This window comes from Salmo salar, chromosome ssa10 (genome assembly GCF_905237065.1).
Source record: "Salmo salar chromosome ssa10, Ssal_v3.1, whole genome shotgun sequence".
In the NCBI taxonomy this organism is placed as follows: Eukaryota; Metazoa; Chordata; class Actinopteri; order Salmoniformes; family Salmonidae; genus Salmo; species Salmo salar.
Genome location: NC_059451.1, coordinates 30,584,010 through 30,610,635, shown reverse-complemented (window position 1 = coordinate 30,610,635; position 26,626 = coordinate 30,584,010). Strand labels below are relative to the sequence as shown.

The following is a 26,626-nucleotide window of genomic DNA, read 5'->3' as shown; positions in this document are numbered from 1 at the left end:
CAGTTTGTTTAATGTTTTCCCACACAGTGCCAACAACCTCCAAAGACTCAGACTCGTCCCACTACCAAACAAGGAAGAGTTTCTCCAGGAACATCAGTGCTAAGGGCTTGGTAAGAAACTTTTGTTCATGCAGAATGGCAGATATTACACTTGCTACAAGTATTTGACCTTTTCCTGATGAAACTTGAGAAATGAATATACAATTACATTAAGTTTACAATCAATAATTGATTTGTGTTTTCAATGCATTTCAGTGATGCTTTTCTCCCCCTTCAGCATTAACACTGCCGGAGTAACAGAACCTTGGATGACTTGGACTACTTGCGGCATAATAAAACATTTAAAAACTAATCACAAATATTTTGTGTAAAAATCCTCAGTTGTGCACTGGGGCCTCCCACTCCTCTTTCTATTCTGGTTAGATCCAGTTTGCGCTGTTCTGTGAAGGGAGTAGTACACAGTAATTCTACGAGATCTTCAGTTTCTTGACAGTTTCTCGCATGGAATAGCCTTCATTTCTCAGAACAAAAATAGACTGACGAGTTTCAGAAGAAAGTTCTTTGGTTCTGGCCATTTTGAGTCTGTAATCAAACCCACAAATACTGATGCTCCAGATACCGTCTTGGCCGGCAGCCTTGCAAGGTTTAATACTTTTAAATGTTTTACTCATGTCGGCCACGGAGAAGGAGGGCTCGCAGTCCTTGGTAACGGGCCACGTCGGTGGCACTGTATTATCCTCAAAGCGGGCAAAGAAGGTGCTTTGTTTGTCTGGAAGCAAGACGTCGGTGTCCGTGGCGTGGTTTTCTTTTTCTAGTCCGTGATTGCCAGTAAACCCTGCCACATACGTCTCGTGTCTGAGCCGTTGAGTATTTGTGTCTGAGTATTTTTACTAGAGTACTTTATATCACTGTCTATGGCTGACCTTTTCCTCCATCCAACAGGCCTAAGCTATTCTGTGCATTATAGGTTGACATTTGGAAATGAGCAGAACTACCTGTTTTTTCCCTTAAGATTACCATGTGCCAGAAAAAAAAACTAAAATGTTTGTTCATCTTTAAGAGACTAACACTAGGTTTAAATTTTTATTTTATTTATTAGGGTGTTTGGGATTTTCAGAGTTCTGTAATTTGAGTTATATGATATCCTGTTGTGTGAAGAGAGAATGGATTGAGTCCAAAAGGACAACTTTACAAATGTCTCTATAGTATTTAAAAATGAACAGTCACAAGAATGGCAAGTATAGAATTATCCCACATTGAACAAATCTACCACCTCTCAGACTTGCTTTCATTGACCACGTTTCCATCCATAGTTGGTATGCATGTAAAGTCATACTATATTAAGAAATGTATCAGTTTCAGTACACTTTTATAAATGCAGACAAAATTTGTTCGTTTGACATGGTGGGATCTTTTTGTATCAGTAACATTAATTATGTGAAAAATGGCGGCGTAATCACCTTTAAGCGCAAATATTGACATAATAACCATCATATTGATGTAAACTTGGAGTCACTAGATGATATGGTGTGTGGTCCTTCCACTATGACTCAGGAAACCATACAGTTTATCTACAGATGGAATAAATTATTATAACCTTCCCAGGGTGGTGAAAGTGCACGGTAATATTGATGCTCCTTTCCAATACGTATCGAGGGCCTTATTCTGGTGACATGATAGTCGATGCTTGACTGCCATTTGAAAAAAAATTTTTTTTATAATCTTGCTGTGTAGACTAGCCTACCCGCACAACCTACTTGCACAGTTTCTTCGAGCCGTTGACTAGAGCGCATGTGCCAGGACCAGAGAAGGCACATGCGATTTAATGCAACAGTTTTTGTGCGAGGTAGTTGAAAATGCGATGGAAACAACTTTTAATCGGTACATGAAAACTTAATTGGAAAAGTACATTTTGTGTGCACTGTCATCACGCTCTGATTTTTAGACGCAACAAGTCCATTTGGTGGAAACACCACTGATGGGAAAATGTGCATATTTTATTTGTGGATTGTAGAATACTCGCATGAAAATCTGTCGCCAATTGGATGAAAACCTAGTTACTGAGAATGACGTTTCTATAACTCTATTGGATTTGGTTGGGTCACCCAAAAAGCTGTCTACTGTACCTTTAAAGGGAGAGTTGCTCACACATTGCTTTGGTTTGATTACTTTTCTTCAAAATCATGAAAACATCATGGAACAACACAAATACATTTGTCAAACAGTAAACTTTGATGTTGAAGAAGTTGTGCTTACCTCTATTCCATTGGACACAGGGAGAATCTCAATTGTTTACCCCTTGCTTCCTCAAAACCAATTGGATGAGAAAGCAAGGTCTCTCCCTTCTGACCTTCTCCAAAAGGTTTTGAGAAGGAGGCAAGGAGAGAGGAGTATGCAATCGAGATTCTCCCACAGGGGTGGAAACAAAGAGTATCTATTATATTGACAAGATAGTGGAGTGACCGCTCTAACAATGGAAATACATGTCCTCAAAGATGGAAGCGCTATTCTGTCTTTGATGGAAGGCAGATCGAGATCAGGTGGGACCATTCTAGCCAATGAGAGGGCAGATGTGTGTGAACAACAGGCAACTCCAATATAAAGTTGTATTTTTTTCAAAGTTGCCGAAATGCTACGTGTAAAGGCTAATATCAGTGCATTCGTAACAACCTCACCATTATGAAACTTATATTAGATCAAATAAGTCTCACGTAGCAAATCAGCAATCCAAAAAATTGCTAACCGAATTCAACACTCCTTGACCTCTGACAAGGTGAAAAATCTGTTGATTAACCCTTAATTGCTACTGTGCCTCCATTGATAATCCCTGACCCTGGCTGTTACCCCATTCTCCAAGGGTGTCTCAGGGGAAGGTGGGATATGCAAAAACAAATTTCCATTTAACACATGGGTATAATACACACTTGTACATGTACACGTGAAACCGGATAAATGTAGTCACCCACCAAGTTATTTATTATCTTTTGTAAACCTGAATAACAATGCCAACTCATCTAAATCTGTCACCCATAGACTGTACCCACCTGGTCCAGTGAGTGGACCCAGAAGCCTGTGTGTTGCCTGCTGTGTTCGCTGGTGTGGAAAACCTCTAAACTCTCAGTCAAAACCCAGATTGTTATGTAACCCCAGTCAGTATGTCAGTCATGCAGTCAGGGGGATAGACTTTGCTCTCTCTCAGCTGGAGTAGTTTTGACTGGAACTGTGTCAAATGCAAATGTGTGTTCAGTTCGCTTAAACATTTGCTATGTTGCGGAATGGTTGAACATTGGGAAGGTAATCAACATTTATGAAATTTAATATGGGGTATTAAATTTAAAAGAAGTTTTTTTTCTACCCAGTTATACACAAAGAGCAGTCCAGTTACAATCTTTAATAATACCAATAATATACTTCACAGCAGAGGAATGGCTCTGAGAATCATGAAGATCACATGAGGAGAGGAGTGGAGGGTGGTGTTCAGAAAAGAGAGGAGGGAGGTGGTTTAGGATGAAAAGAGGGTGGTGAGCCTGAACACCTCTTTTCATCCTAAACCACCTCCCTCCTCTCTTTTCTGGCTCTCTGGGGGTTGAGAGTGGAGAGGAGGGAGGTGGAGGAGGATGGTGTTCAGGCTCTCTGAGGTGTGAGTTTGGAGAGAAGGTAGGTGAGGGAGGAGGGTGGTTGGAGGTGGAAGTAGTAGGCCGCTGCTCCTCCCACCATCGCTGTGAGACTGAGCTTTAACAGACGGCCCACCACAGAACATCCCTGCTTCTCCTCCACCTGGTACAAGGATGGGCAGAACAACACATCATAGTATAATAACCTATTTGATACCAATGTACATTTATCTTAAATACAAATATCTTCAATGCATCTTCAGTGTAAATATATAATAAATATGTCACCTGTCTGGTCTTGAAGGGCTGGAACATGCGTTCAAACTGGGTGAAGATGGCTTGGCGTGCCCCGGACCATTTCCCTGGGCCGGTGATACGGTATTGGTAGGCGGTGACGGGACCCCACAGAACCCTCTTGAACAGGGGGTAGTCAGTGAAGAACAGCCAGGCCAGACTGGGTCTGACCCCCACCTCCCCAGCGATGTCATCCATGTAGGACACAAAGTCCACCTGCAGCGGCACCAGCTTGGATACGATGTAGCTGTGGACAGGATAGAGCAACAGTCATCAGTTATTAGTTATTCAGGATATTGATTAGTAATACCCAGCTTTTATTTTTTTATTTAATCAATTTTAGAATAAGACTGTAACGTATCAAAATGTGCAAAAAATCAAGGGGTCTGAATAATTTCCGAATGCATTCTATTCATGTATGTATGAAGCTTAGATATTATATGGCTTTGGGATGGACAGCCATTCTATCTCACTTCTTGTCCATGTCCTTGGTGTCATACTCCACAGCCTTCAGCATGGCCTGGTTGGACGGTAGCTTCTTATGACCTGAGAAACACAAGACAGAACTAAGACCACTCCTCTGATCAGAACTACACATGAAGCAGGTGGGGGTAGAAGCAAATGATGTGCAGTAATGGATCCTGCTACCTCTCTACTGGCTATCACTCAGTCTGACCTTTAAAGACACGTGTGACCCAGCGGGACTGCATCTCTGCCTGGGGCATGATGGCTCCCAGGGCATGGATGAAGCCTACTACGGCCATGGTGGGGTGCTCCAGGGTGGGGGGAAACACATGCTTGTACAGCCCCACCCGGTGGCCAGACTTATGCATTACGTTGGAAGGCAGGAAGGGAAAGTCGTAGTTGTAGCCCGTAGCGAACACAATCACATCCACCTAGAAAACGAAACACACTTAGACAGGTTAAACATTAATAGGGTGTGTGAATGCGAGCATGTATGTTTCAGTGTGTGTATCTGTGTCTGGCTGTGTGTCCACCTTGTCCACCACACTCCCATCCTCAAACACCACACTGGAGCCTCTGATCTGTTGGACATTGGGTTTGACCATGACTCCACCGGTCAAGATCTTATTGGGAAGCTCATCATTGATTACTGGAATCGTACTGAACAACCTAGAAGAGAGTGGAAGGGATGAAAGAAGAGGATGTATACATGTATTGTACACACACACACACACACACACACACACACACACACACACACACACACACACACACACACACACACACACACACACACACACACACACACACACACACACACACACACACACACCTGTGTTTGGGTTTGAGGGCGTACATGGTGTGGTCATACATGGCGTTGAGCTTCTTCTCTCCGAACCAGCTGAGCCAGTTAACTGGCAGCAGTTGGAACAGGATGTGGACAAAGCGTGTGTTATACTTCATGTCCACGGGCAAGCCGTTGTCCGACAGCACACGTATGACCCACGCACCGCGACGCGTGCTCAGATACACCTGCAGAACCGGAGAGAGGAGGGACGGGATAATTAATTTATGATTTTTATTATCATATTTAAGAGAACATTCTTCCCCCAGCTCACACTTCATTCACAGACCAAGAAAACAGTCAATAAGAAACAAACAACCCACACAAATAAACACAGAAACTATGCCAATTGAAAATCAGACCCTGTATTAGTGGTCACCTGCTCTGAATCTGACCTTGTATCAGTTGTTATTTACCTGCTTGGCCACCCGGCTGGACTCCACAGCGATGTCTCCTCCAGAGTTGCCGATGCCGATCACCACCACCCTCTTCCCATAAAGGTCCTCTGGACCCTTATAATCCCAACTGTGGAAGTATTTCCCCTCAAACGACTCAATACCTGAAACCAACAGAATAATCGATTGGCATGCTCTACTGTGTGTGTGTGTGTGTGTGTGTGTGTGTGTGTGTGTGTGTGTGTGTGTGTGTGTGTATATATATATATATATATATATATATATATATATATATATATCTGCTCAAAAAAATAAAGGGAACACTTAAACAACACATCCTAGATCTGAATGAAAGAAATAATCTTATTAAATACTTTTTTCTTTACATAGTTGAATGTGCTGACAACAAAATCACACAAAAATAATAAATGGAAATCCAATTTATCAACCCATGGAGGTCTGGATTTGGAGTCACACTCAAAATTAAAGTGGAAAACCACACTACAGGCTGATCCAACTTTGATGTAATGTCCTAAAAACAAATCAAAATGAGGCTCAGTAGTGTGTGTGGCCTCCACGTGCCTGTATGACCTCCCTACAATGCCTGGGCATGCTCCTGATGAGGTGGCGGATGGTCTCCTGAGGGATCTCCTCCCAGACCTGGACTAAAGCATCCGCCAACTCCTGGACAGTCTGTGGTGCAACGTGGCGTTGGTGGACGGAGTGAGACATGATGTCCCAGATGTGCTCAATTGGATTTAGGTCTGGGGAACGGGCGGTCCATAGCATCAATGCCTTCCTCTTGCAGGAACTGCTGACACACTCCAGCCACATGAGGTCTAGCATTGTCTTGCATTAGGAGGAACCCAGGGCCAACAGCACCAGCATATGGTCTCACAAGGGGTCTGAGGATCTCATCTCGGTACTTAATGGCAGTCAGGCTACCTCTGGCGAGCACATGGAGGGCTGTGCGGCAGCAGCAGAACGTTCTCCACGGCGTCTCCAGACTCTGTCACGTCTGTCACGTGCTCAGTGTAAACCTGCTTTCATCTGTGAAGGGCACAGGGCGCCAGTGGTGAATTTGCCAATCTTGGTGTTCTCTGGCAAATGCCAAACGTCCTGCACGGTGTTGGGCTGTAAGCACAACCCCCACCTGTGGATGTCGGGCCCTCATACCACCCTCATGGAGTCTGTTTCTGACCGTTTGAGCAGACACATGCACATTTGTGGCCTGCTGGAGGTCATTTTGCAGGGCTCTGGCAGTGCTTCTCCTGCTCCTCCTTGCACAAAGGCGGAGGTAGCGGTCCTGCTGCTGGGTTGTTGCTCTCCTACGGCCTCCTCCACGTCTCCTGATGTACTGGCCTGTCTCCTGGTAGCGCCTCCATGCTCTGGACACTACGCTGACAGACACAGCAAACCTTCTTGCCACAGCTCGCATTGATGTGCCATCCTGGATGAGCTGCACTACCTGAGCCACTTGTGTGGGTTGTAGACTCCGTCTCATGCTACCACTAGAGTGAAAGCACCGCCAGCATTCAAAAGTGACCAAAACATCAGCCAGGAAGCATAGGAACTGAGAAGTGGTCTGTGGTCCCCACCTGCAGAACCACTCCTTTATTGGGGGTGTCTTGCTAATTGCCTATAATTTCCACCTGTTGTCTATTCCATTTGCACAAGAGCATGTGACATTTATTGTCAATCAGTGTTGCTTCCTAAGTGGACAGTTTGATTTCACAGAAGTGTGATTGACTTGGAGTGACATTGTGTTGTTTAAGTGTTCCCTTTATTTTTTTGAGCAGTGTATATATATATATATGTGTCAGAAGATAATAGTCTCAGCTCTGAGAATGGCTCAAGGAGTTTTTTCTTGCCATAGTGCTAACTGCTTGCTCTAGGGGTCTAGGCCAGGTTATTGTAAAGCACTTTCTTATAAAAATTGGATTTTTATTTGTTGATTGATTGATTCTGCTGACCTGAGAAGTCTTTAAGTGGAAGGTGTGGGTAGGAGTAGTGACCAGAGCAGACGATGACAGAGTCAAACATGTGTCTCTCCTCCTGTCCCTCCCTGTTCTCTGTCACCACCTCCCACCGGCCTGAATGACTGAAGTCTGGCCTCTGTCTCACACTCCGCACACTGGTCTGAAACGCACGCACGCACGCACACACACACTTAACCAACCTTGAACCCACCAACCAACCCATTATTCCCCATAATTGGGTTTGTAAAGTCACTCTGCTGTTACCTGGAAGCGGATGTGCTGCAGCAGTTTGAAGTGTTCAGCATAGAGCCTGAAGTACTGAAGGATACGGGAGTGGTGCATGTAGTTGGGGTAGTCAGCTGGGATGGGGAAGTCGCTGAAACACATCATCTCCTTGGAGATATTGATGGTGAGGGAACGGTAGATACTGGCTCTGTTGGGCTCAGAAACTTCCTGGAAGGAGGCAGACACGTTTAAGTCATAGCGCTGTGATAATATGATCATCAATATAAATATTATCATCTGATAACTGACTGCACTCTCGTGCTTACAAAATAAATAAGATCCCACTCTGTGATCATATTAGGTCAACTCAAACATGGGACTGTTTCACCCATTTATAATCATTACATTATGTTAGCTGCGCTAGGCACAACAGTGTGGTAACTATAGATTGATACATACAGATATATAACATGGATTTGGTCTCCTCCCCGTTGATTCTATAACAGCCTCTACTCTTCTGGAAAGGCTTTCCACTAGATGTTGGAACATTGCTGTGGGGACTTGCTTCCATTCAGCCACAAGAGCATTAGTGAAGTTGGGCACTGATGTTGGGCGATTAGGCCTGCATTGCAGTTGGTTTTACAATTCATCCCGAAGGTGTTCCATGGGGTTGAGGTCAGGGCTCTGTGCAGGCCAGTCAAGTTCTTCCACACCGATCTTGACAAACCATTTCTGTATGGACTTCGCTTTTTGCATGTGCAGGCATTGTCATGCTGAAACAGGAAAGGGCCTTCCCTAAACTGTTGCCACAAAGTTGGAAGCACAGAATCCTCTAGAATGTCATTGTATGCTTCACTGGAACTAAGGGGCCTAGCCCGAACCATGAAAAATAGCCCTAGACCATTATTCCTTATCCACCCAACTTTACAGTTGGCACTATGCATTGGGGCAGGTACTGTAGCATTCTCCTGGCATCCACCAAATGGTGGTGAAGCGTGATTCATCACTCCAGAGAACATCTTTCCACTGCTCCAGAGTCCAATGGTGGCGAGCTTTACACCACTCCAGCCTACACTTGGCATTGTGCATGGTGATCTTAGGCTTGTGTGTGGCTACTCAGCCATGGAAACCCATTTCATGAAGCTCCCAACGAACATTGCTTCCAGAGGCAGTTTGGAACTTGGTAGTGAGTGTTGCAACCGAGGACAGATGATTTTTACGTGCTATGTGCTTCAGCACTTGGCGGTCCCGTTCTGTGAGCTTGTGTGGCCTACCACTTCGCAAACTGAGCTGTTGTTGCTCCTAGACATTTCCACTTCACAATAACAGCACTTACAGTTAACCGGGGCCATTCTAGCAAGGCAGAAATTTGACGAACTGACTTGTTGGAATGACGGTGCCATGTTGAAAGTCACTGAGTGCTTCAGTAAGACCATTCTATTGCCAATGTTTGTCGATGGAGATTTAATGGCGGTGTGCTCGATTTTATACACCCGTCAGCAAACGGGTGTGGCTGAAATAGTTGAATCCACTAATTTGATGACCACATACTTTTGTATATTCTGTCTACCTTTGGACTGTTGGTGCCAAAATGGCGACCATTATAACAGCCTGAATAAATCTGAAAACTATGTTTGCCAAATGTACATCAGTCCCTGGTCCCAGGCCTTGCCTTGAACTTCCACAGCCCCCCGATGTCATCACTGCTCTCAAAGCAGGTGGGCTCCAGACCCTCTTCCAGACAGCTCTTGATGCTGGTCAGACCTGAGGGACCTGCCCCGATCACTGCTACTGTACGCACCATGATGGAACTACAGAGAGAGAGAAGGTTAGTACCATGATGGAACTACAAGGAGGAGAGAGAGTTATGGTTAGTATGGCGCTACAGGGAGAGACGCACTTCAAGCCCCTACCCCCAGACAAGGGAGAGGAGAGAGGGAGGAAGAGTAGGAGAGGAGAGAGGGAGGGAGAGTATAGGAGAGAAGGATAGACAGCAGAGGTTGTAGGTAGAGGAACTCCTTTTAAAAGCAGTTTGTTGTGCAAACCTTAATTGCTCTAATTGAACTTACATACACTGAGTGTACACAACATTAGGAATGCCTGCTCTTTCCATGACATACTGACCAGGTGAAAGCTAGGATTCCTTATTGATGTCACCGATTAAATCCACGTCAATCAGTGTAGATTAAGGGGGAGGAGAGGGTGAATGGCCAAGGCAAAAGATTTAAGTGCCTTTGAACAGGGTATGGTAGTAGGTGCCAGGTGCACAGGTTTGAGTGTGTCAAGAACTGCAACGCTGCTGGGTTTTTCCACGCTCAATAGTTTCCATTGTGTATCAAGAACGGTCCACCACCCAAAGGACATCCAACCAACTTGTGGGAAGCATTGGAGTTAACATGGGCCAGCAGTGGAATGCCTTTGACACATTGTGCAGTCCATGCCCCCGACAAATTCAGGTTGTTCTGAGGGCAAAAGGGGGTGCAGCTCAATATCAGGAAGGTGTACACTCTGTAGATGATGTCAGGCAGGAGAGATGTTCTTTAGTTTTATGATAAAAATAGAATGCTGAAGATAAGGTCACAGCAATCTCTCCAGGTCGTTTAGTTACATTAAAATATGACAATCTGACTTTTGAGCGATAACTGCAAACATTGACCAGTTTGAAATTAGTCTAAACATTAGAAAAAGCACAGACCAAACTTGCACGCCTATTGTAATACCAGGTGCATGGAGAAAAACTGCTTGCTGATTAGAAAACAAACTGCTGCATGCTGGTGCATGCAAAGGGGAACCCACCCACTGATTTGGCCTTGTCTTTTGGCTTGCTCCTCATGTAATGCTGGCAGCCGTGACACACCCATCTGTCAGAACCTTGCCCGCAGCCGTTTCCCCCCACTCAATCAAAACACACAAACAAACAAACCTCCTGCAGGTTGAGTTCAATTCACAAGTTTAATGACCAGACATGAAATGGGTTTAGAATATTTTTTTAAGGAATGGCATGTGACACAAAAAAGTGGAAGGAATCACTGTTTGGTCAGGTTTAAATTGGGGGGTAGTGGTGATTAAGAAGAGTGAAAACAGGGGTGGAGATTAGCAGTTAGTAGCAGCTGGAGCTTGTTTGAGGAGTTACGTTCAAGGCAAACTAGTAAAGTGTTGCAAAAAATAGGCTGTTTTGCAATGGTTAACAGCTGGTGCTTGTTGAGTTGCTAGGCAACTAGTCTGGTCCCTTCTGAATTTGTTAAATCCTTAACGCCATTTCACGAGTGTCAGGACTAGACATGAAATGGGTTTAGAATATTTATTGAGGAGATGGAATGGAAGTGAGAATGAGGATTCAGCGGGGAAATGAGAACGGACCGGATGAAGCCAAGGGCTGCAGATGAAGAATCAGGAGGGGTTGACTCTGTAGGGTTTGGCTTGGAGCCTCAGGTAGACATCACCGTCAGGTCGTGGTACAGTAGTTAGGCAGTATCCCCAATAAGAGAGCACCAAGTTAGTTGGACCCTGGATAGGAAGTGAGCTGTTCTGGACTTCATGTGCTGAATGGTTGGCGATATAGTTGAGGTGGAACAGTCATACGGACTAGGTGCCCATGGAGAAAACCAACCATAGGCCCCAGGAGAGCAAGCAGAAGCAACTGTGGCAAGGAAAAAACTCCCTTGAATGAAAAAACCCTTGAGGAACCAGACTCAGCTGGGGAACAAATCCTCTTTTTGCAGGTTGGGCAGGATACAGTGCGTGAAGTAGATGGTGTTCGTGAAATGAGGCAGAGACTGGAGGACTATGCCTGAGTTATGCAGGTTCTGAGAGATTAGCATCTTGTGGGCTGTCCTGATGTTTATGTCAGAGCGGATGTAGGAATGATAGGCTTGAGAGGACCAGTGGCCAAGGAGTTGTATGGTGTGGTCTGCGATGCTGTGTCGGGATGCCATGGAGGCGGCAGGTGTGTCTAGAGAATTGGTCAACAAGATAACCGGACAGGGATAGTATTTGTCTCAGATGGGAATGGAATCATTGGCGAGAGGCGATGGAAGCAGAATCAGTAATGAATAGTGGGTCAGATGGAGAGGCATGTTGAGATTGTCTGAGCTGCAGGAAGTAGGTAAGTGGTTCATAAGGGCTGAGGGTAGATGGTAGCCGGAACTGGTAGACTGGTGTGGTCCTGCCAAACTGATTGAGGATGGGAACGTCTGACACACAAGGATGACGAGAAAGTTTGTAGATAGTAGATGAGGATGTAAACTCTGAACATTGCAGGAATCCCAAAAAATGGCAAAAGAAACATTGATTATAGTGTGGAAGAGACTGTGATGGAGATGTAACCAGACCGCAGCGTCTGGATGCAGGCAGACAGGTTGTTGAGTGTTATGGACTGGCGGCGAGGGGGGTGGTGGACTTCTTTGCATTGGAAGCCCTTGAGGAGAAGGGAGACATGCAGGTGAGTGGAGGAACATGAAGACCCAGTGAGCAACTTGAGAAAGAATTTGATCCTGGCCAGGTACATCCGGATGGATGATATCCGCATGAAGAGGGATGAGCTGGCATGGGTGATGAAGGCAGACATGGTGACCAAGTCGTTGGAGGAAAAAGGCAGGTGATACAGTGCATTCGGAAAGTATTTAGACCCCTTGACTTTTTCCACTTTGTTACGTTACAGCCTTATTCTAAAATGGATTAAATAATTTCACCCCTCATCTATCTACACATAATACCCCATAATGACATATCAAAAAAAGGTTTTTAGAAAATGTTGCAAAAAATATAAAAATCAAAAACTGAAATATCACAGGACCAGTGATTACTTTTTTAAACCCTGTTTTCTCCCCAATTTCGTGGTATCCAATTGGTAGTTACAGTCTTGTCTCATTGCTGCAACTCCCATACGGACTCGGGAGAGGCGAATGTCGAGAGCCGTGCATCCTCCGAAACAGAACCCAACCAAGCCGCACTGCTTCTTGACACAATGCCCACTTAACCTGGAAGCCAGCCGCACCAATGTGTCAGAGGTAACACCATGCACCTGGCGACCGTGTCAGCGTGCACTGCGCCTGGCCCGCCACAGGAGTAGCTAGTGCGCGATGGGACAAGGACATCCCTGCTGGTCAAACCTCCCCTAACCCGGGACGACACTGTGCCAATTGTGCGCCGCCCCATGGGTATCCCGGTCGCAGCCGGCTGCGACAGAGCCTGGACTTGAACACAGAATCTCTAGTGGCACAGTTAGCACTGCGAGCAGTGCCTTAGACCACTGTGCCACTCGGGAGGCCCAATTTCACATTTACATAAGTATTCAGACCCTTTACTCAGTACTTTGTTGAAGCACCTTTGGCAGCGATTACAGCCTTGAGTCTTCTTGGGTATGACGCTACAAGCTTGGCACACCTCTATTGGGGAGTTTCTCATAGTCTTCTCTGCAGATCCTCTTAAGCTCTGTCAGGTTGGATGGGGAGCGTCGCTGCACAGCTATTTTCAGGTCTCTCCAGAGATGTTCGATTGGGTTCAAGTCCAAGCTCTGGCTGGGCCACTCAAGGACATTCAGAGACTTATCCCGAAGCCACTCCTGCATTGTCTTGGCTGTGTAATTAGGATCTTTGTCCTGTTGGAAGATGAACCTTCGCCCCAGTCTGAGGTCCCGAGCAGGTTTTCATCAAGGATCTCTCTGTACTTTGCTCCGTTAATCTTTCCCTCTATCCTGACTAGTCTCCCAGGCCCTGCCACTGAAAAACATCCCCACAGCATGATGCTGCCACCACCATGCCTCACCGTAGGGATGGTGCCATGTTTCCTCCAGACGGGACACTTGGCATTTAGGCCAAAGAGTTGAATCTTAGTTTCATCAGACCAGAGAATCTTGTTTCTCATGGTCTGAGATTCCTTTAGGTGCCTTTTGCAAACTCCAAGCGAGCTGTCATGTGTCTTTTACTGAGGAGTGGCTTCCGTCTGGCCACTACCATAAAGGCCTGATTGGTGGAGTGCTGCAGAGATGGTTGTCCTTCTGGAAGTTTCTCCCATCTCCACAGAAGAAATCTGGAGCTCTGTCAAAGTGACCATCGAGTTCTTGGTCACCTCCCTGACCAAGGCCCTTCTCCCCCGATTGCTTAATTAGGCCAGGCGGCCAGCTCTAGGAAGAGTCTTGGTGGTTCCAAACTTCTTCCATTTAAGAATGATGGAAGCCACTGTTTTCCTGGGGACCTTCAATGCTGCAGACATTTTTTGGTACCCTTCCCAAGTTCTGTGCCTCAACATAATCCTGTCTCGGCGCTCTACAGACAATTCCTTCGACCTCATGGCTTGGTTTTTGGTCTGACATGCATTGTCAGCTGTTGGACCTTATATAGATAGGTGTGTGCCTTTCCAAATCATGTCTAATCAATTGAATTTACCACAGGTGGACTCCAATGAAGTTGTAGAAACATCTCAAGGATGTTCAATGGAAACAGGATGCTCCTGGGTTCAATTTTTTGTCTCATAGCAAAGGGTCTGAATACTTAAGCAAAGGTATTTCTGTATTTTTTAAGGTCATCATGGAATAAGGAGGGACTGGGGTTGGTAGGGGTTCTGCATTTGGGGCCAAGTGCCGTAATCTCTGAAATTGGAGACGGGACAGATAATCAACGATTGAGTTACATTGGCCGGGTACATGTACAGCTCTGAGATGGAACTGACAGATGTCCAACCTGGCTGTCTTAGGAAACTCATGATAGGTAGGGAGTCAGAACGGCCCTGGCTCTTCTGGACCCTTCATTCCCCCAGAGAGAAGCGGCTACGGCAGCAGACCAATGACCGCTGTACAAACCTCCATACCCAATGGAAGAGGCAGTGTGGTGAAAAGCTGTAAGTCTTCAGGAGAAGAGACAGTCATCATAGAAAAAGGTGATATCGTTCCAATGACTGAGGCGAAGGTGCCAAAGCCTGAGCTCCGAGAGGCACGAGGGATCGAAGACCACGGTGTGAAGCAGGGAAGGCACGGAGGTGGCCAGGGAGAGAAGGTGGGACAGGAAGGAACTGCCTTGAGGGGTGATCCTGATGGCAGAGATCAGGTGGCCCAGCAGTGAAATCCGCTGACGTTTAGTGCAGTGGGGAGATTACAAGTAATTGGACAGCGGGAGGGAAATGCGTTGAAGTTTGAAGAGAGGCCAGGAGGCCTGAAAGGAGACTGTGTCCAGGATGATTTTTTCTTTCTTCATTTTTTGTTTATTAAAATAACATCAAATTGATCATAAATACAGCATAGACATTGTTAATGTTGTAAATGACTACTGTAGCTGGAAATGGCAGATTTTTTATGGAATATCTACATAGGCATACAGAGTCCCATTATCAGCAACTATCACTCCTGTGTTTCAATGGCGCGTTGTGTTAGCTAATCCAAGTTGATCATTTTAAAGGCTAATTGATCATTAGAAAACCCTTTTACAATTGTTAGCACAGCTGAAAACTGTTGTTTTGATTGAAGAAATTAAACTGGCCTTCTTTAGACGAGTTGTGTATCTGGAGCATCAGAATTTGTGGGTTCATTTACAGGCTCAAAATGGCCAGAAACAAAGACCTTTCTTCTGAAACTTGTCAGTCTATTCTTGTTCTGAGAAATGAAGGCTGTTCCATGTGAGAAATTGCCAAGAAACTGAAGATTTCATACAACCCTGTGTACTACTTCCTTCACAGAACAGCGCAACCTGTCTCTAACCAAAATAGAAAGAGGAGTGGGAGGCCCCGTTGCACAACTGAGCAAGAGGACAAGTACATTACAGTGTCTAGTTTGAGAAACAGACGCCTCACAAGTCCTCAACTGGCAGCTTCATTAAATAACACACACTGGACAGAGGAACTCTGCCTAGAAGTCCAGCATCAGAGTCGCCTCTTCCCTGTTGGCATTGAGACTGGTGTTTTGCGGGTACTATTCAATGAAGCTGCCAGTTGAGGACTTCTGAGGTGTGTTTCTTTGAAAAATAACTTTCACAGAACGTTATGGGAACATTTTTTTCTATAGAACCAAAGGAGAACTTTTAGGGAATGTTCATTTCACTAGGCAAGTCAGTTAAGAACAAATTCTTATTTACAATGACGGTCAAGGAACAGTGGGTAAACTGCCTTGTTCAGGGTCAGAACAACAGATTCAGCTCAGGGATTTTATCTAGCAATCATTTGTTTACTGGCCCAACGCTCTAACCACTAGGCTACCTGCCGCCCCAGACTTGAGGACCGACAAACTCCATACTAGGGTCCTTTGGCAGGGTATGCAAACCATAGAACTTTGGCTGTGGAGGCATGGTCAATCTGTAGCTATAGGACACATGATCCTTTGAACGCATTTGGGGGCGATGAAACAATGGAGCCCCATTCAATGAAGGGAAGCGAAGTGGGCGGAGGGGTGATTTGCACATAGAGCTTGGCAAAAGAGGGCATCATTGTAATCCAAACCCAACCTTCTTTATGACTAAAATGATCCTATTTACACGTAAATTTTAACACTAGAATAAATGTTTCTGACTCATATCAATGTTAAATAGGCTGTTTTGAAAAGGATTAGTTGCTTTTTAGGGGCAGTCGCTCTTTAATGCACCACAGAATTGATGGCTCTTTTTTACCCACATTTCGAATTCAACATTCATTGTTTAAATCAAACATGAAATCTAAAACTCATTAAGATTATCCTACCTGCAAACACTTAAATTTAGACAAAAGGCTTTTCCATCATTAAGACATTAGGCCTAAATCTAATAACAGAACATCTACAGAATTCTTTATTCCACTGTAATTGCAGTATACATTCTGCATAATAATGTACAGTGCACATGACATTTCTACATAGATTCTAGACAATTCCATATTGTGAAGCAGTAATGTCTACTCTAATGCGACTTACCTTTGTGTTGTGTGTCGGCAGGTGAGGGTTGTGTGTGTGTGTATGAGTCAAAAGGGAAGAGCTCATCACAGCCTTTTATGCCGAGCAAAAACAGTGACGTTTTTTTAATCATCACAAGTAATAAGACCTGGATCAAAGTCAACATGTTTAACATTGACAGGAGTGCAATGATCTGGGTTATATTGGTGGAGGTTAGATATTACAGTCAAAACAAATATCTGGCTTCGCACCACATCTGGTAAATTTCTATGACGCAGATTCTACCATACTACTTATTCTATATCAGATTTAACTCAAACAATTCTGCAGAATAGCATCAAGGTCCATTTAAAATTCCACTTTGTCATTTCTAGTTTTCAGCTACTTCTATTAAGCCACAAAAGATAAACCTGCTGTAATTTTGTCCCAGATAGCTAAATATAAACCACATGGCGAGTCAAGGTCACAACTTGACACATTTAATAAAAAAATCAATAAATACAGAATTAGTGCAATCATTCTGGAGTACGCCTCCAAAATCCATAGAATAAAGTCAAATTTGCTACCATATACAGTCAACCCAAAATAACAATGCTGTATTCATCTTACCATTTATGTGCATACATTGACATTACTTCAGATGAAGGATTATACAATAAAACAACACTACAATAGATGAAAGTTATAAGTCAGTGTATAAAGCTGGCGAGATCACGTGAGGAGGTGTTTGTGTCTGCAAACTTTGTCTTTTGACTGTACAGAGGCTGAGATGGCCAAACTGGTAGCGCACAGTTCCAAACAGACTACTAGCTCCAAGCCCGGGGCCTATAGAGTTCTGGCCAAAAGTAGTTTGGGACTAAAAGTTGTCAAAAACTCCAGTCACCCAAGTCATAGACAGTTCTCTCTGCAAGCAGTATCGATGCAGTCTGGAACCAACAGGAGCTCCTACTCACAAGCCATAAGACTGCTGAACAGATTGTTAAATAGCTACCCGGACTAACTCTTTTGACTCATCACATACGCTGCTGCTACTGTTTATCTAGCCCGTCACAGAGACACTTTATCCCTAACTACAGTATTATTTATTTATTTATTTAACTAGGCAAGTGAGTTAAGAACAAATTCTTATTCACAATGACGGCCTACACCGGCCAAACCCGGACAACGCTGGGCCAATTGTGCACAGCCCTATGGGACTCCCAATCACGGCCGGTTGTGATTCAGCCTACCACTCAAAAGTTTGTACACACCTACTCATTACAGTTTTTTCTGTATTTTTGCTATTTTCTACATTGTAGAATAATAGTGAAGACATCAAAACTATGAAATAACACATGGCCATGAGGCCAGTGGTGACTACAATAGTTATAGTTTAACGGCTGTTATGGGAGAAAACTGAGGATGGATCAACAATATTGTAGTTACTGGAGCTAAGCACAGGCAAAATCCTAGAGGAAAACCGGGTTTAGTCTGCTTTCCACCACACACACTGGGAGATAAATTCACCGTTCAGCAGGACAGTAACCTAAAACAAGGGCAAATCTACACTGGAATAGTTTACCAAGAAGACGGTGAAATGTTCCAGAGTGGCCAAGTTACAGTTTTGATTTAAACCTGCTTGAAAATATATGGCAAGACCTGAAAATAGTTGTCTAGCAATGATCAACAACCAATTTGACAGAGCTTAAAGAATTTTTCACAAAAAAAAAAAAATAGGCAAATGTTGCGCAATCTAGGTGTGGAAAGCTCTTCGGACTTACCCAGAAAGGTGGTTCTAACATGTATGGACTCAGTGTTGAATACTTATCTAAATTAAAATATATTAGTGTTGAATTAATGACTTTTTTTAAACAAATGTTAGAACTTTTCTTCCACTTTGACAGAGTATTTTGTGTAGATCGTTGACAAATAATTACAATTAAAACCATTTTAATCCCACTTTGTAACAAAATGTGGGGAAAAAACTCAAGGGGTGTGAATACTTTCTGAAGGCACTGTATCTACCTCAATTACCTCATACCCTGCACATCAACTCGGTACTGGTGCCCAGTATATACAGCCAAGTTATCGTTACTCATTGTGTATTTATTCTTGTGTTATTATATATTTTTTTGCATTGTTGGGAAGGGCCCATAAGTAAGCATTTCACTGTTAGTCTACACCTGTTGATTACGAAGCATGTGACAAATAACATTTGATTGGGCATAATATTCTCAAACATACGTTTGAGAATACTACTACTGCATTATTGCTGAAGAAATACAGCTTGTATGTGTGTGAGAGAGTGAGAGTGCGAGTGAGAGAGAAACTGTTGTTTACAACAGTCAGAGAAAAATACCCTACTGATGTAGACCATCTCTCAGGGAATAGTACATGAAGACTAATCAAGACCAACTCATCATGTGTAGCTGCACTCACTGCATTGTAACATATACCAAATCTTCCCCAGAAAAATACTTAATGTTTAGTTTGGAGTCATACTTGAGCTTGGATGCAACATAACAGTAGATGAGCGAAGGGGAGTCAAGGGAAAGGGTAGTGATTCAGCTGGAGGGAACACAAGATAAATGGTGAAGAACAGCTGAGGAATGGAGCGGTAATGGAGTCTGACTCTTCTCTTTGAGCAGAAATAGACACGGGGGGGCAAGAGAGGGAGAGAAAGCTGTAATAGCGTGAGGGTGAGAGAAGGTAAGAGAGAGAGACGGGGCTAATAAGCTGCTCCTCCATATTTAACCACGGCGGATGTGTTTGAGTGGGTGGTCTCCTCACTCACTCTCACACACACCTCTTCCAGGTTTCTCTCAGTTACAGCAGAATCCACTCAGCTGAGAGGAGGTTTGGAGAGAGAGAGTGGTTTTGGTCTCAGAGTTTAGGAGAGAGAGAACAGTGGCTGGGGGATAGAAGAGGGAATATTAATCATCAGAGTCAACAAAAGATTGTTCCGTCTGCCATGATTAGGGTCTGTGCAGGATCTTCACAATGTGACAACAGCCAAATGACAACAGTGGTAAGGGCACAAAATGGCCACCGTCTGTAAACAACCAGAAACATTCTAAACACCCAGGACACCTGGGAACTCTCTGACTGGGTCTCTCACTCCTGCCTCACATGCACCAGAGAATGTACATTCATATAGAGGGGAGGCCATGAGTGTGTCAGAGCAGAGAGCAGTTTAACAGTAGGGCAGTTAAGGACACGGTGGAAAGCACTTGGCCACTAGATCCGGCCCACAGCTAACCAGTGGCTAAGGCACGCACCATGGTTACACCATTACCACCCTTAGCGGAGTTGCCAACAACCAGATGTATCCCTTAAACATTGAAGGGGGATTTGTATTTTTTACCTAAGAGCAGGAACAGCACCATTTAGTGGTCAGAACCTGGTAATATCAGAATGTAGGATAGGACATAAACCTAACAACTTCAAAGACTAATCTCTCTGAACAGGAGAAAAGAAATCATCACCAAATTCACTGAGAATGTATTACATAGGATGAAGAAACAATACTCCGAGCCGCAGCTCCATACTACTTGTCAAACATACAAAACTGGTACTGTATACTTGTTGGGTTGAGAGTGGCGTGGGGTGTGGTGGTCCGTGGGTGGCTTTTCACCATTTCTTTGGAATCCCCATGTCTAACTCATTGTTCGAATTTTTGGGGGTCCAAATCAGATGTTATGTAGTATATGTAATGAATCCTATAATTTAAAATGGCCAATTTGGGTGCAATCACACAATGTGTGTGTGTGTGTGTGTGTCAGTTACACCTGTAACAAAACAGTACAGCAGGAATGAGCAACCAGTCTTGGACATTCACCGTCTTGTGATCTCAAATACGGAAGACACATTTCAGTTGAAGGCATTCAGTTGTACAGCTGACTAGGTATCTTCCCTTTCTATCAGAAAGACAAAAAGCTATTCTACTTCTACCATCTCTGGGACTGAACTATAAAACCTGCCCTGGCCTCTCTGGTTTTCCCTCCAACCACTGCAAACCTGTTGCAAACCTATTTAGACAGTTACTATAAGGAATCAACTCTCCACAAGATGAGAACCATCTACAGGATCAGGTCTCAGAGCCATAGATAAGGAGAGATCACGTTTAACACATTAAAAGGTTATAAAATGAATGAACTACATGTTTGATGTCAGCGTAGCTATAAAGTTGTTGGGTAACCTAATTTGGAATGAAAACCATGCCTCCTGTCTCTGGTTAAAACATCATCAATGTTAATTATTTTTTAGCATTCACCCATCTGTAGAAAACTGGTATTATTCCTCAAGATCCGCAATAACACATTCAGGGTGACTATATTTCAGTGAGAAATAAAAAAGTGGTCAAACAAGTTAATTGTTCCAAACGTTTTTCCACCATTCATTTTTAGACACACTTAAAATAAGGGCTGTGTATCATGTAGGCTTACCTTGGCGTGGCATTTTGATAACCGTGTAAATCGCTCTAGGACAAGGTGACTTTTATCAATATATTTGCCTGTATTTACCCCCCAAAATGTAAACGTCAATTAGCTGCTAATGTGACTATCTTAAAAAACTACAAATGCCATGATGATGTGGACGAGACTGCCGAATCCAGGCAAAGGTAAGAGTCTCTAGATTAACTATCTAATGTTAGCTAAATATAGTAATGAATAAATTGGCTACATTTCTTTAAAATTGACAATTCTGTGAACGGTCTTGTGCAAGTTTTAAATTGACACAATACCTGTTAGCAAAGGTGTCAGTTAGAGATGACGTGCTGGAACTTACAGGGATTTGTAGTCTTGCATGATATCTAGTTTGATGCCAATTAGAATTTTCAAATCAGAGTAAATAGAGCGGAATATATTAATAAAAGTCACCTTGTCCGAGAGAGATTTAAACACAGCCCTTATTTAAAGTCTTTCTAAAATTCCCTATGGGAAAAATGAATGGTGGAAAAAACGATTGGAACCATTTCCCTGTGAAATGTGAGGCTCTATACCTTACAAGTTTAAAATAAATCAATACATGATGTGTCCTCCATAAATTACATTGCTCTTTTCAGAGCACCCCACAGACACCATAATCAATTCATAAGTTTCAACCTATAGCATTCATTCTCCCCTTTCAGAGAGATGTGTTCTCAGACACACACACAGACACACTTTCTCTCACTCCCCCTCTCTTTTATCACAGTATGGAAGAGCACCCTGCTCCTAGGTACTTCTGATTGCAGTTACATATGGGTGGATGGTTGGTAGGCTTTGTTGTAGTTGTTTGTCTTGAACAGGCAATGATGAGTGACCACAGTGTCAGTATGGGACAGGATCAGTCAATGTTTCATACATATTGGGACAGGGCGTCTGTCTCCCACCCCCTCCTCTCACCCCTGGATGAGCCCCAGGAACCCCTGCATGCCCAGCGATGATACCCAGAGCATCTCCACCAGGTTGTACTGGCAGTAGCCCATCAGAAAGCCAAACAGCACATCGGTCATGTTGTGTCTTCCCAGCAGCACCCGGCTCAGCCCCACCAGACCAGACCACAGGAACACAAGCACCCGCAGGGGGGCGGCCAGCACCAAGTGGGCCAGCAGGAAACGGGCACACATGGTGGACCGGGTGGCGTGCCCCGAGGGGAAGGAGTAGCGGTCCACGGAGAAGGTGGCGAACATGTCCATGTGGTTGTGGGATGGGCGGCGCCGACGGACGACCGCTTTCACGATTCCAACCAGGATCAGGTCAAGAATGAGAGCTGAGGGGAGAGGATGCAGAACGGGGTGGGAGATATGAGAGAGAGGGGGAAAGAGATGAGAGCAATTACATGGTTAGCAAACAGACCAGTCAGTAAACAGTATACAGTACCAAAACAAACAAATGTATGCACACACAAATACACTAACACCCAGCATATAGTATTAGCAACAATACACATTGCACCCACACAAACGTATAATGTTATCACAGTATATGAGACAACAAACTCTACGCCTGTTTGAGCCGAACCTCCACACAAACACACACTGACACGCGCTCAGTAACAGCTTTGGCCTTTTGCCAGGAAGGGAAAGAGAGACAGAAGATGTGTGAGGAAAGAGAAAGAAACAAAGAGAGAGCTGCAGTCTTTCTCCAAGAGGTGTCCTTATCTGGGCTGTAAAGGAGCAGCTGTCATTGGCTCCTCCAGCCCTTCTGGCTGCATCACACAGTCACACAACAGGGACCGCCTCTCCCGTCTGCTTGCGTCACAGAGCAACAGACTTCTGCCGACTGAGTGGTACCGGCACACTCTGCTACTGTACTGTAGATTCTAGCTCCGGCTGAACCTTGTGAATACTTATACTGCACAGAGGACCCCTCGCTCTCTGTAACTCTGTTTATTTTTCTGACTGTGAGACCGGCAGACATTCACTCTTTCACCCCAGGACCACTACACACCAACAGGGGACATTCTCTGTCTCTTCTAGTGTCTGACTGTTCATAGCGTTGGAAGACTTGAGACGACAAGAGATGGCACACTCTGCCTGATCCCCCCTGGATGTGTATTTCTAGCATCAGCATTGTAAGTGTGTGTGTGTGTGAGAGAATTTGGCACCAGCATCTGAAGAGTGTGTGTGCGTGTTTACTAGTGATGCGCGGGTCAGCCGTTTGTTCACACGCATTTGTTAATAACCCATCCGCAACCACCTGACTATGTGATGAAGTGAAAAGCTGTCCTGCACCCAACCCTAACCTGCAAATAGGCCGATAGAAAATGCTCTGTACAGTCGGAGACGGCAGAACAATTTTGACAGGTGGTGCGGGATACATTTTTTATACTTAATTTAGATATGTTTTTGCTTATAATTTCTGACATTTTGGTAGAATATTTGTTAGTCAACTTATCTATAATTAGATACATAGAGTTTCTCTTCTGTTATTATGCCCTAGAAGAAAAAAATAAACCCCTTGCTCACTATAATGTCATAAATCGATGAATGCTTTACTCTAGTTGACATTGGTAAAGTTCCCTTTCATCTCTGCTTCTCTTGCGCAGCAGCCATTTAGGGACCGGGGAGAAAATGCAATACCAAAAAGACTTTCTGTGCAAAATATTCTAATGACATCAGTTTGACCAGTTAGGGAAATTAAAAGCAGTGAAAACCACCCAACATGTTTAATGAAATTTAAATTCGGCTTGGATGCATATTTTGTGGTTGAAATACTATCAGCTTTTATGACTCTGATAAAGATGGCACCTTTACAGACTGCACATTCATTCTTTAAAGATGCTGAAATAAATAAATATTTCTCCACTCTTGCTCCCGAGTCAAAATGTACATTTTGTGTATCATTTTACTGCAAAATAATGTATAATTCTGCAGGAGTTGATATTATATTAGGCTATGTGAGAGTTTATATTCAGGGTCCAGACTTCAGTTACTATTCAATTTAAACCATCTGAACAGTAGGCTACAGTTTCCTTGATGTGCCATATTTGAAGTCCCCATCTTGTGACTCTCGAATTTGTATAGCGCCTCACAATCATCACACATAATATAACTTTGGTGAAGTGGTATCATGCTCTTTTACCACTTCACCAAATCTTTCCCAAACATTACCGTCCTGGCCCTCCATTTTCTTTATTTTCAACTCTCCATTTCACAGCTTTTCTCTTATTGAATTCAACTCCGACCTTATCCTTTTTCCCTCAGTGGATCGACATGATCTTTTTCTGCCCAAGTTCCCAAAAGCATTTGGTGATTGCCGTGCATTTGGTGCGCGTAGTTAGGCCCTAAAGCATAGGCTTACGCAATTATTGAAGATAAAAATGATGCAAGAAAAACCTCAAATGTAGCCTATAGATATGAATTGCAAAATTATTATACATGTGGATTTTTAATGCATTGCTTTCTCTTTATTCAACCCACCTGCCCTTCATCCATACAATATTTCATGACCCTAAACCCACCCGCCCCGTGGATATAACCACAGGGACTGCTGGTTATGAGTCAACCCGTGCTGTAGTATTCAAGATAGATGCTTGGAATTAAGCCTCCAAAATATTGCCTTAAGTGTGCTAGATACACTAGGGCGCATAATCATAAGGAATTATAATACTGTACTGTGTGTCACCTTGCCTGATCTGTTGTGAAGAGTGGAGCAGAGAGAGAGATCTGCTGGATGTGGGGATGGAGAGAGGGATGGCCTCTGGACAGGAGTGAAGGAGAGAAACAGATGGATCACAGGATGAACGGAGGGATGACCGTTACAGGTAAGGAGCTGGCACCAAAGGAAAGGAAAGAAACTGAGAAAATAAAGAAAATATTGTGAAGGGAGGGGTGAAATAGTGTGTGTGTGTGTATCTGCTGTAAGGCATGGGTAGATGAGGAGGCATATGCAGGATAGGCCTAATTAGAATAAGGTGCCAAATCCTTTCCTCCTCTCATCTCAGACTAATCTAATCTGTACTGCCACTGATCTGAAAGCACAAGACGGGTGAAAAAAATAGGGTGGGTTGATTTCTACCAAGGATGTGCTTTCATCTTCTACCTCTTCTACCATCATTGCAAATGGAGGAGGGAGAAAAGGAGCCACTACAAACTATAAATATGTAGGCTACCTACTGATCTAATAAAAACACCAATATAGACATTCATTATTAAGCATGGCATCCTCCTTGTGGTCTGTGGGTGCAGTGATTGACTTGTACTGAAATAGGTGCCAGTACTATTCATATTTAGGTGCAGCAACTCCTCAATACTGTTCAGCTAATATTCTATATGAGGTGCAGCAAATCCTCAATACTGTTCAGCTAATATTCTATATGAGGTGCAGCAACTCCTCAATACTGTTCAGCTAATATTCTATATGAGGTGCAGCAACTCAAGCAGATGATTACTTCAGGTGCTGGTACTCAGTTCCAGTGAGCTCCTGTCCAAGTCAAACACTCTGTGTGTGTGTGTGTGTGTGTGTGTGTGCTGTAAAAAGGCCGGGGATAGGGATGAGTGGTGGGATGCATGACAATGAGTGGTGGCAACCTTCTATTTCTATGGAAGAAATCTAATCGGAGCCTTCCGGCTGTCTACACTGGGGGCTGCCTGTCAGAATTACTATGAATAAACCCATTAATATGACATGATCATATTTACCCATGAAGAGATTGAACATAATTTCCTGTCCTGCGGCACTGTCAGCCTTGTACAGGCAGTAGGCTGTCCCGACCAGCCATGGTATTCCATGTCCAGAAATCTCTATCAGTTTCATCAATGGTCGAATGCTGCCCCAGGATGAATCTTCACAGGCACACACGCCAAGCCGCTTGGAGAGCCACAGGTCTATGGCGAGGAGGGAGCTAAGGGCTATCCCGATAAAGGAAGGGTTGAGCCGCATACAGTCCTCTTCGGGCATGCCTGTGTTCGAGGAGGTGGAGGACCCGGAGCCTCTTCGCCGGGTAGGGCTCTCTGAGGCCCGCAGTCTGGCTGCAGCGGTTTGGTCGGAGCCCGGCCGCTGGAAGAGAGTGGCTGGAGGGGTTCGGTTCAGCGACATGAACTCGTAGCGTCCGTTGCCATTGGTGCTGCCACTGAGACCTGGACTCCCACCTCCACTGCGATTGGCGCTGTTTTTGGCTTTAGGAGAAGGCATTTTGTTCGGCTTCTGTGTTTGAATTTAGGTTTAATGTCACCGCTTCACAGTTGACAATTCCTCTTACGTCCTCAACAACTTTCCTGAAACGCCATTTTTGTTTTTCCTAGCGCAAGGCACACTGGGAGATTTGCTATCGTTGAAAGATTGCGAGTGAGGTAAACTGAATAATTACCTGACTATTGTAAATGTGTATAAGTATGAACAAAACACGGTTATTGAATGTTCAATCAAATCCAATTGTATTTGTCACATGCGCCGAATACAACAGGTGTAGACCTTACAGTGAAATGCTTACTTACAAGCCATTAACCAACAATGCAGTTTTAAGAAAAATAGGTGTCAATAAAGTATTTACTAAAAT

The 26,626-nt window shown here is 44.1% G+C and overlaps 2 protein-coding genes across 5 annotated transcripts; both read right to left on the bottom strand.

Annotated features, from left to right (window-relative positions):
* Positions 1-2,948: 2,948 nt before the first annotated feature.
* On the bottom strand, positions 2,949-16,817 carry fmo5 (flavin containing monooxygenase 5). Of its 3 annotated transcripts, none has more exon segments than NM_001139795.1 (11): positions 2,949-3,776; positions 3,902-4,154; positions 4,381-4,453; positions 4,584-4,803; positions 4,906-5,041; positions 5,205-5,404; positions 5,633-5,775; positions 7,585-7,750; positions 7,855-8,043; positions 9,488-9,626; positions 16,685-16,709. In NM_001139795.1, coding segments are annotated over 10 exon segments (1,665 nt in total). In that variant the 5' UTR covers positions 9,620-9,626; positions 16,685-16,709; the 3' UTR covers positions 2,949-3,623.
* A 309-nt stretch (positions 16,818-17,126) lies between these two features.
* On the bottom strand, positions 17,127-26,387 carry plpp6 (phospholipid phosphatase 6). Of its 2 annotated transcripts, XM_014216829.2 has the most exons (3): positions 25,770-26,387; positions 24,754-24,828; positions 17,127-22,396 (listed from the first exon to the last, which is right to left on the bottom strand). In XM_014216829.2, exons 1-3 carry the CDS (start codon positions 26,260-26,262, stop codon positions 22,026-22,028), a joined length of 939 nt encoding a protein of 312 aa, XP_014072304.1. In that variant the 5' UTR covers positions 26,263-26,387; the 3' UTR covers positions 17,127-22,025. The 2 variants fall into 2 exon arrangements, with proteins under 2 accessions (XP_014072304.1, XP_014072305.1); XM_014216830.2 differs by lacking the exon at positions 24,754-24,828 and having other exon boundaries at positions 25,770-26,386.
* Between the last annotated feature and the right edge of the window lie 239 nt (positions 26,388-26,626).

What these genes read in the sequence shown, in the direction of transcription:
- fmo5 (XM_045687147.1), bottom strand. Translation starts at nt 9,619, where the DNA reads ATGGTGCGTACAGTAGCAGTGATCGGGGCAGGTCCCTCAGGTCTGACC. An exon ending in ATGGGAGTGTGGTGGACAAG is followed by an intron (nt 4,804 to 4,905) that starts GTGGACACACAG and finishes TTCGTTTTCTAG; the next exon opens with GTGGATGTGATTGTGTTCGC. An exon ending in GGTCACACGTGTCTTTAAAG is followed by an intron (nt 4,454 to 4,583) that starts GTCAGACTGAGT and finishes TGTGTTTCTCAG; the next exon opens with GTCATAAGAAGCTACCGTCC.
- plpp6 (XM_014216829.2), bottom strand. Translation starts at nt 26,262, where the DNA reads ATGCCTTCTCCTAAAGCCAAAAACAGCGCCAATCGCAGTGGAGGTGGG. An exon ending in TATGTTCAATCTCTTCATGG is followed by an intron (nt 24,829 to 25,769) that starts GTAAATATGATC and finishes ACTCCTGTCCAG; the next exon opens with AGGCCATCCCTCTCTCCATC. An exon ending in TTCACAACAGATCAGGCAAG is followed by an intron (nt 22,397 to 24,753) that starts GTGACACACAGT and finishes CTCTCCCCTCAG; the next exon opens with CTCTCATTCTTGACCTGATC.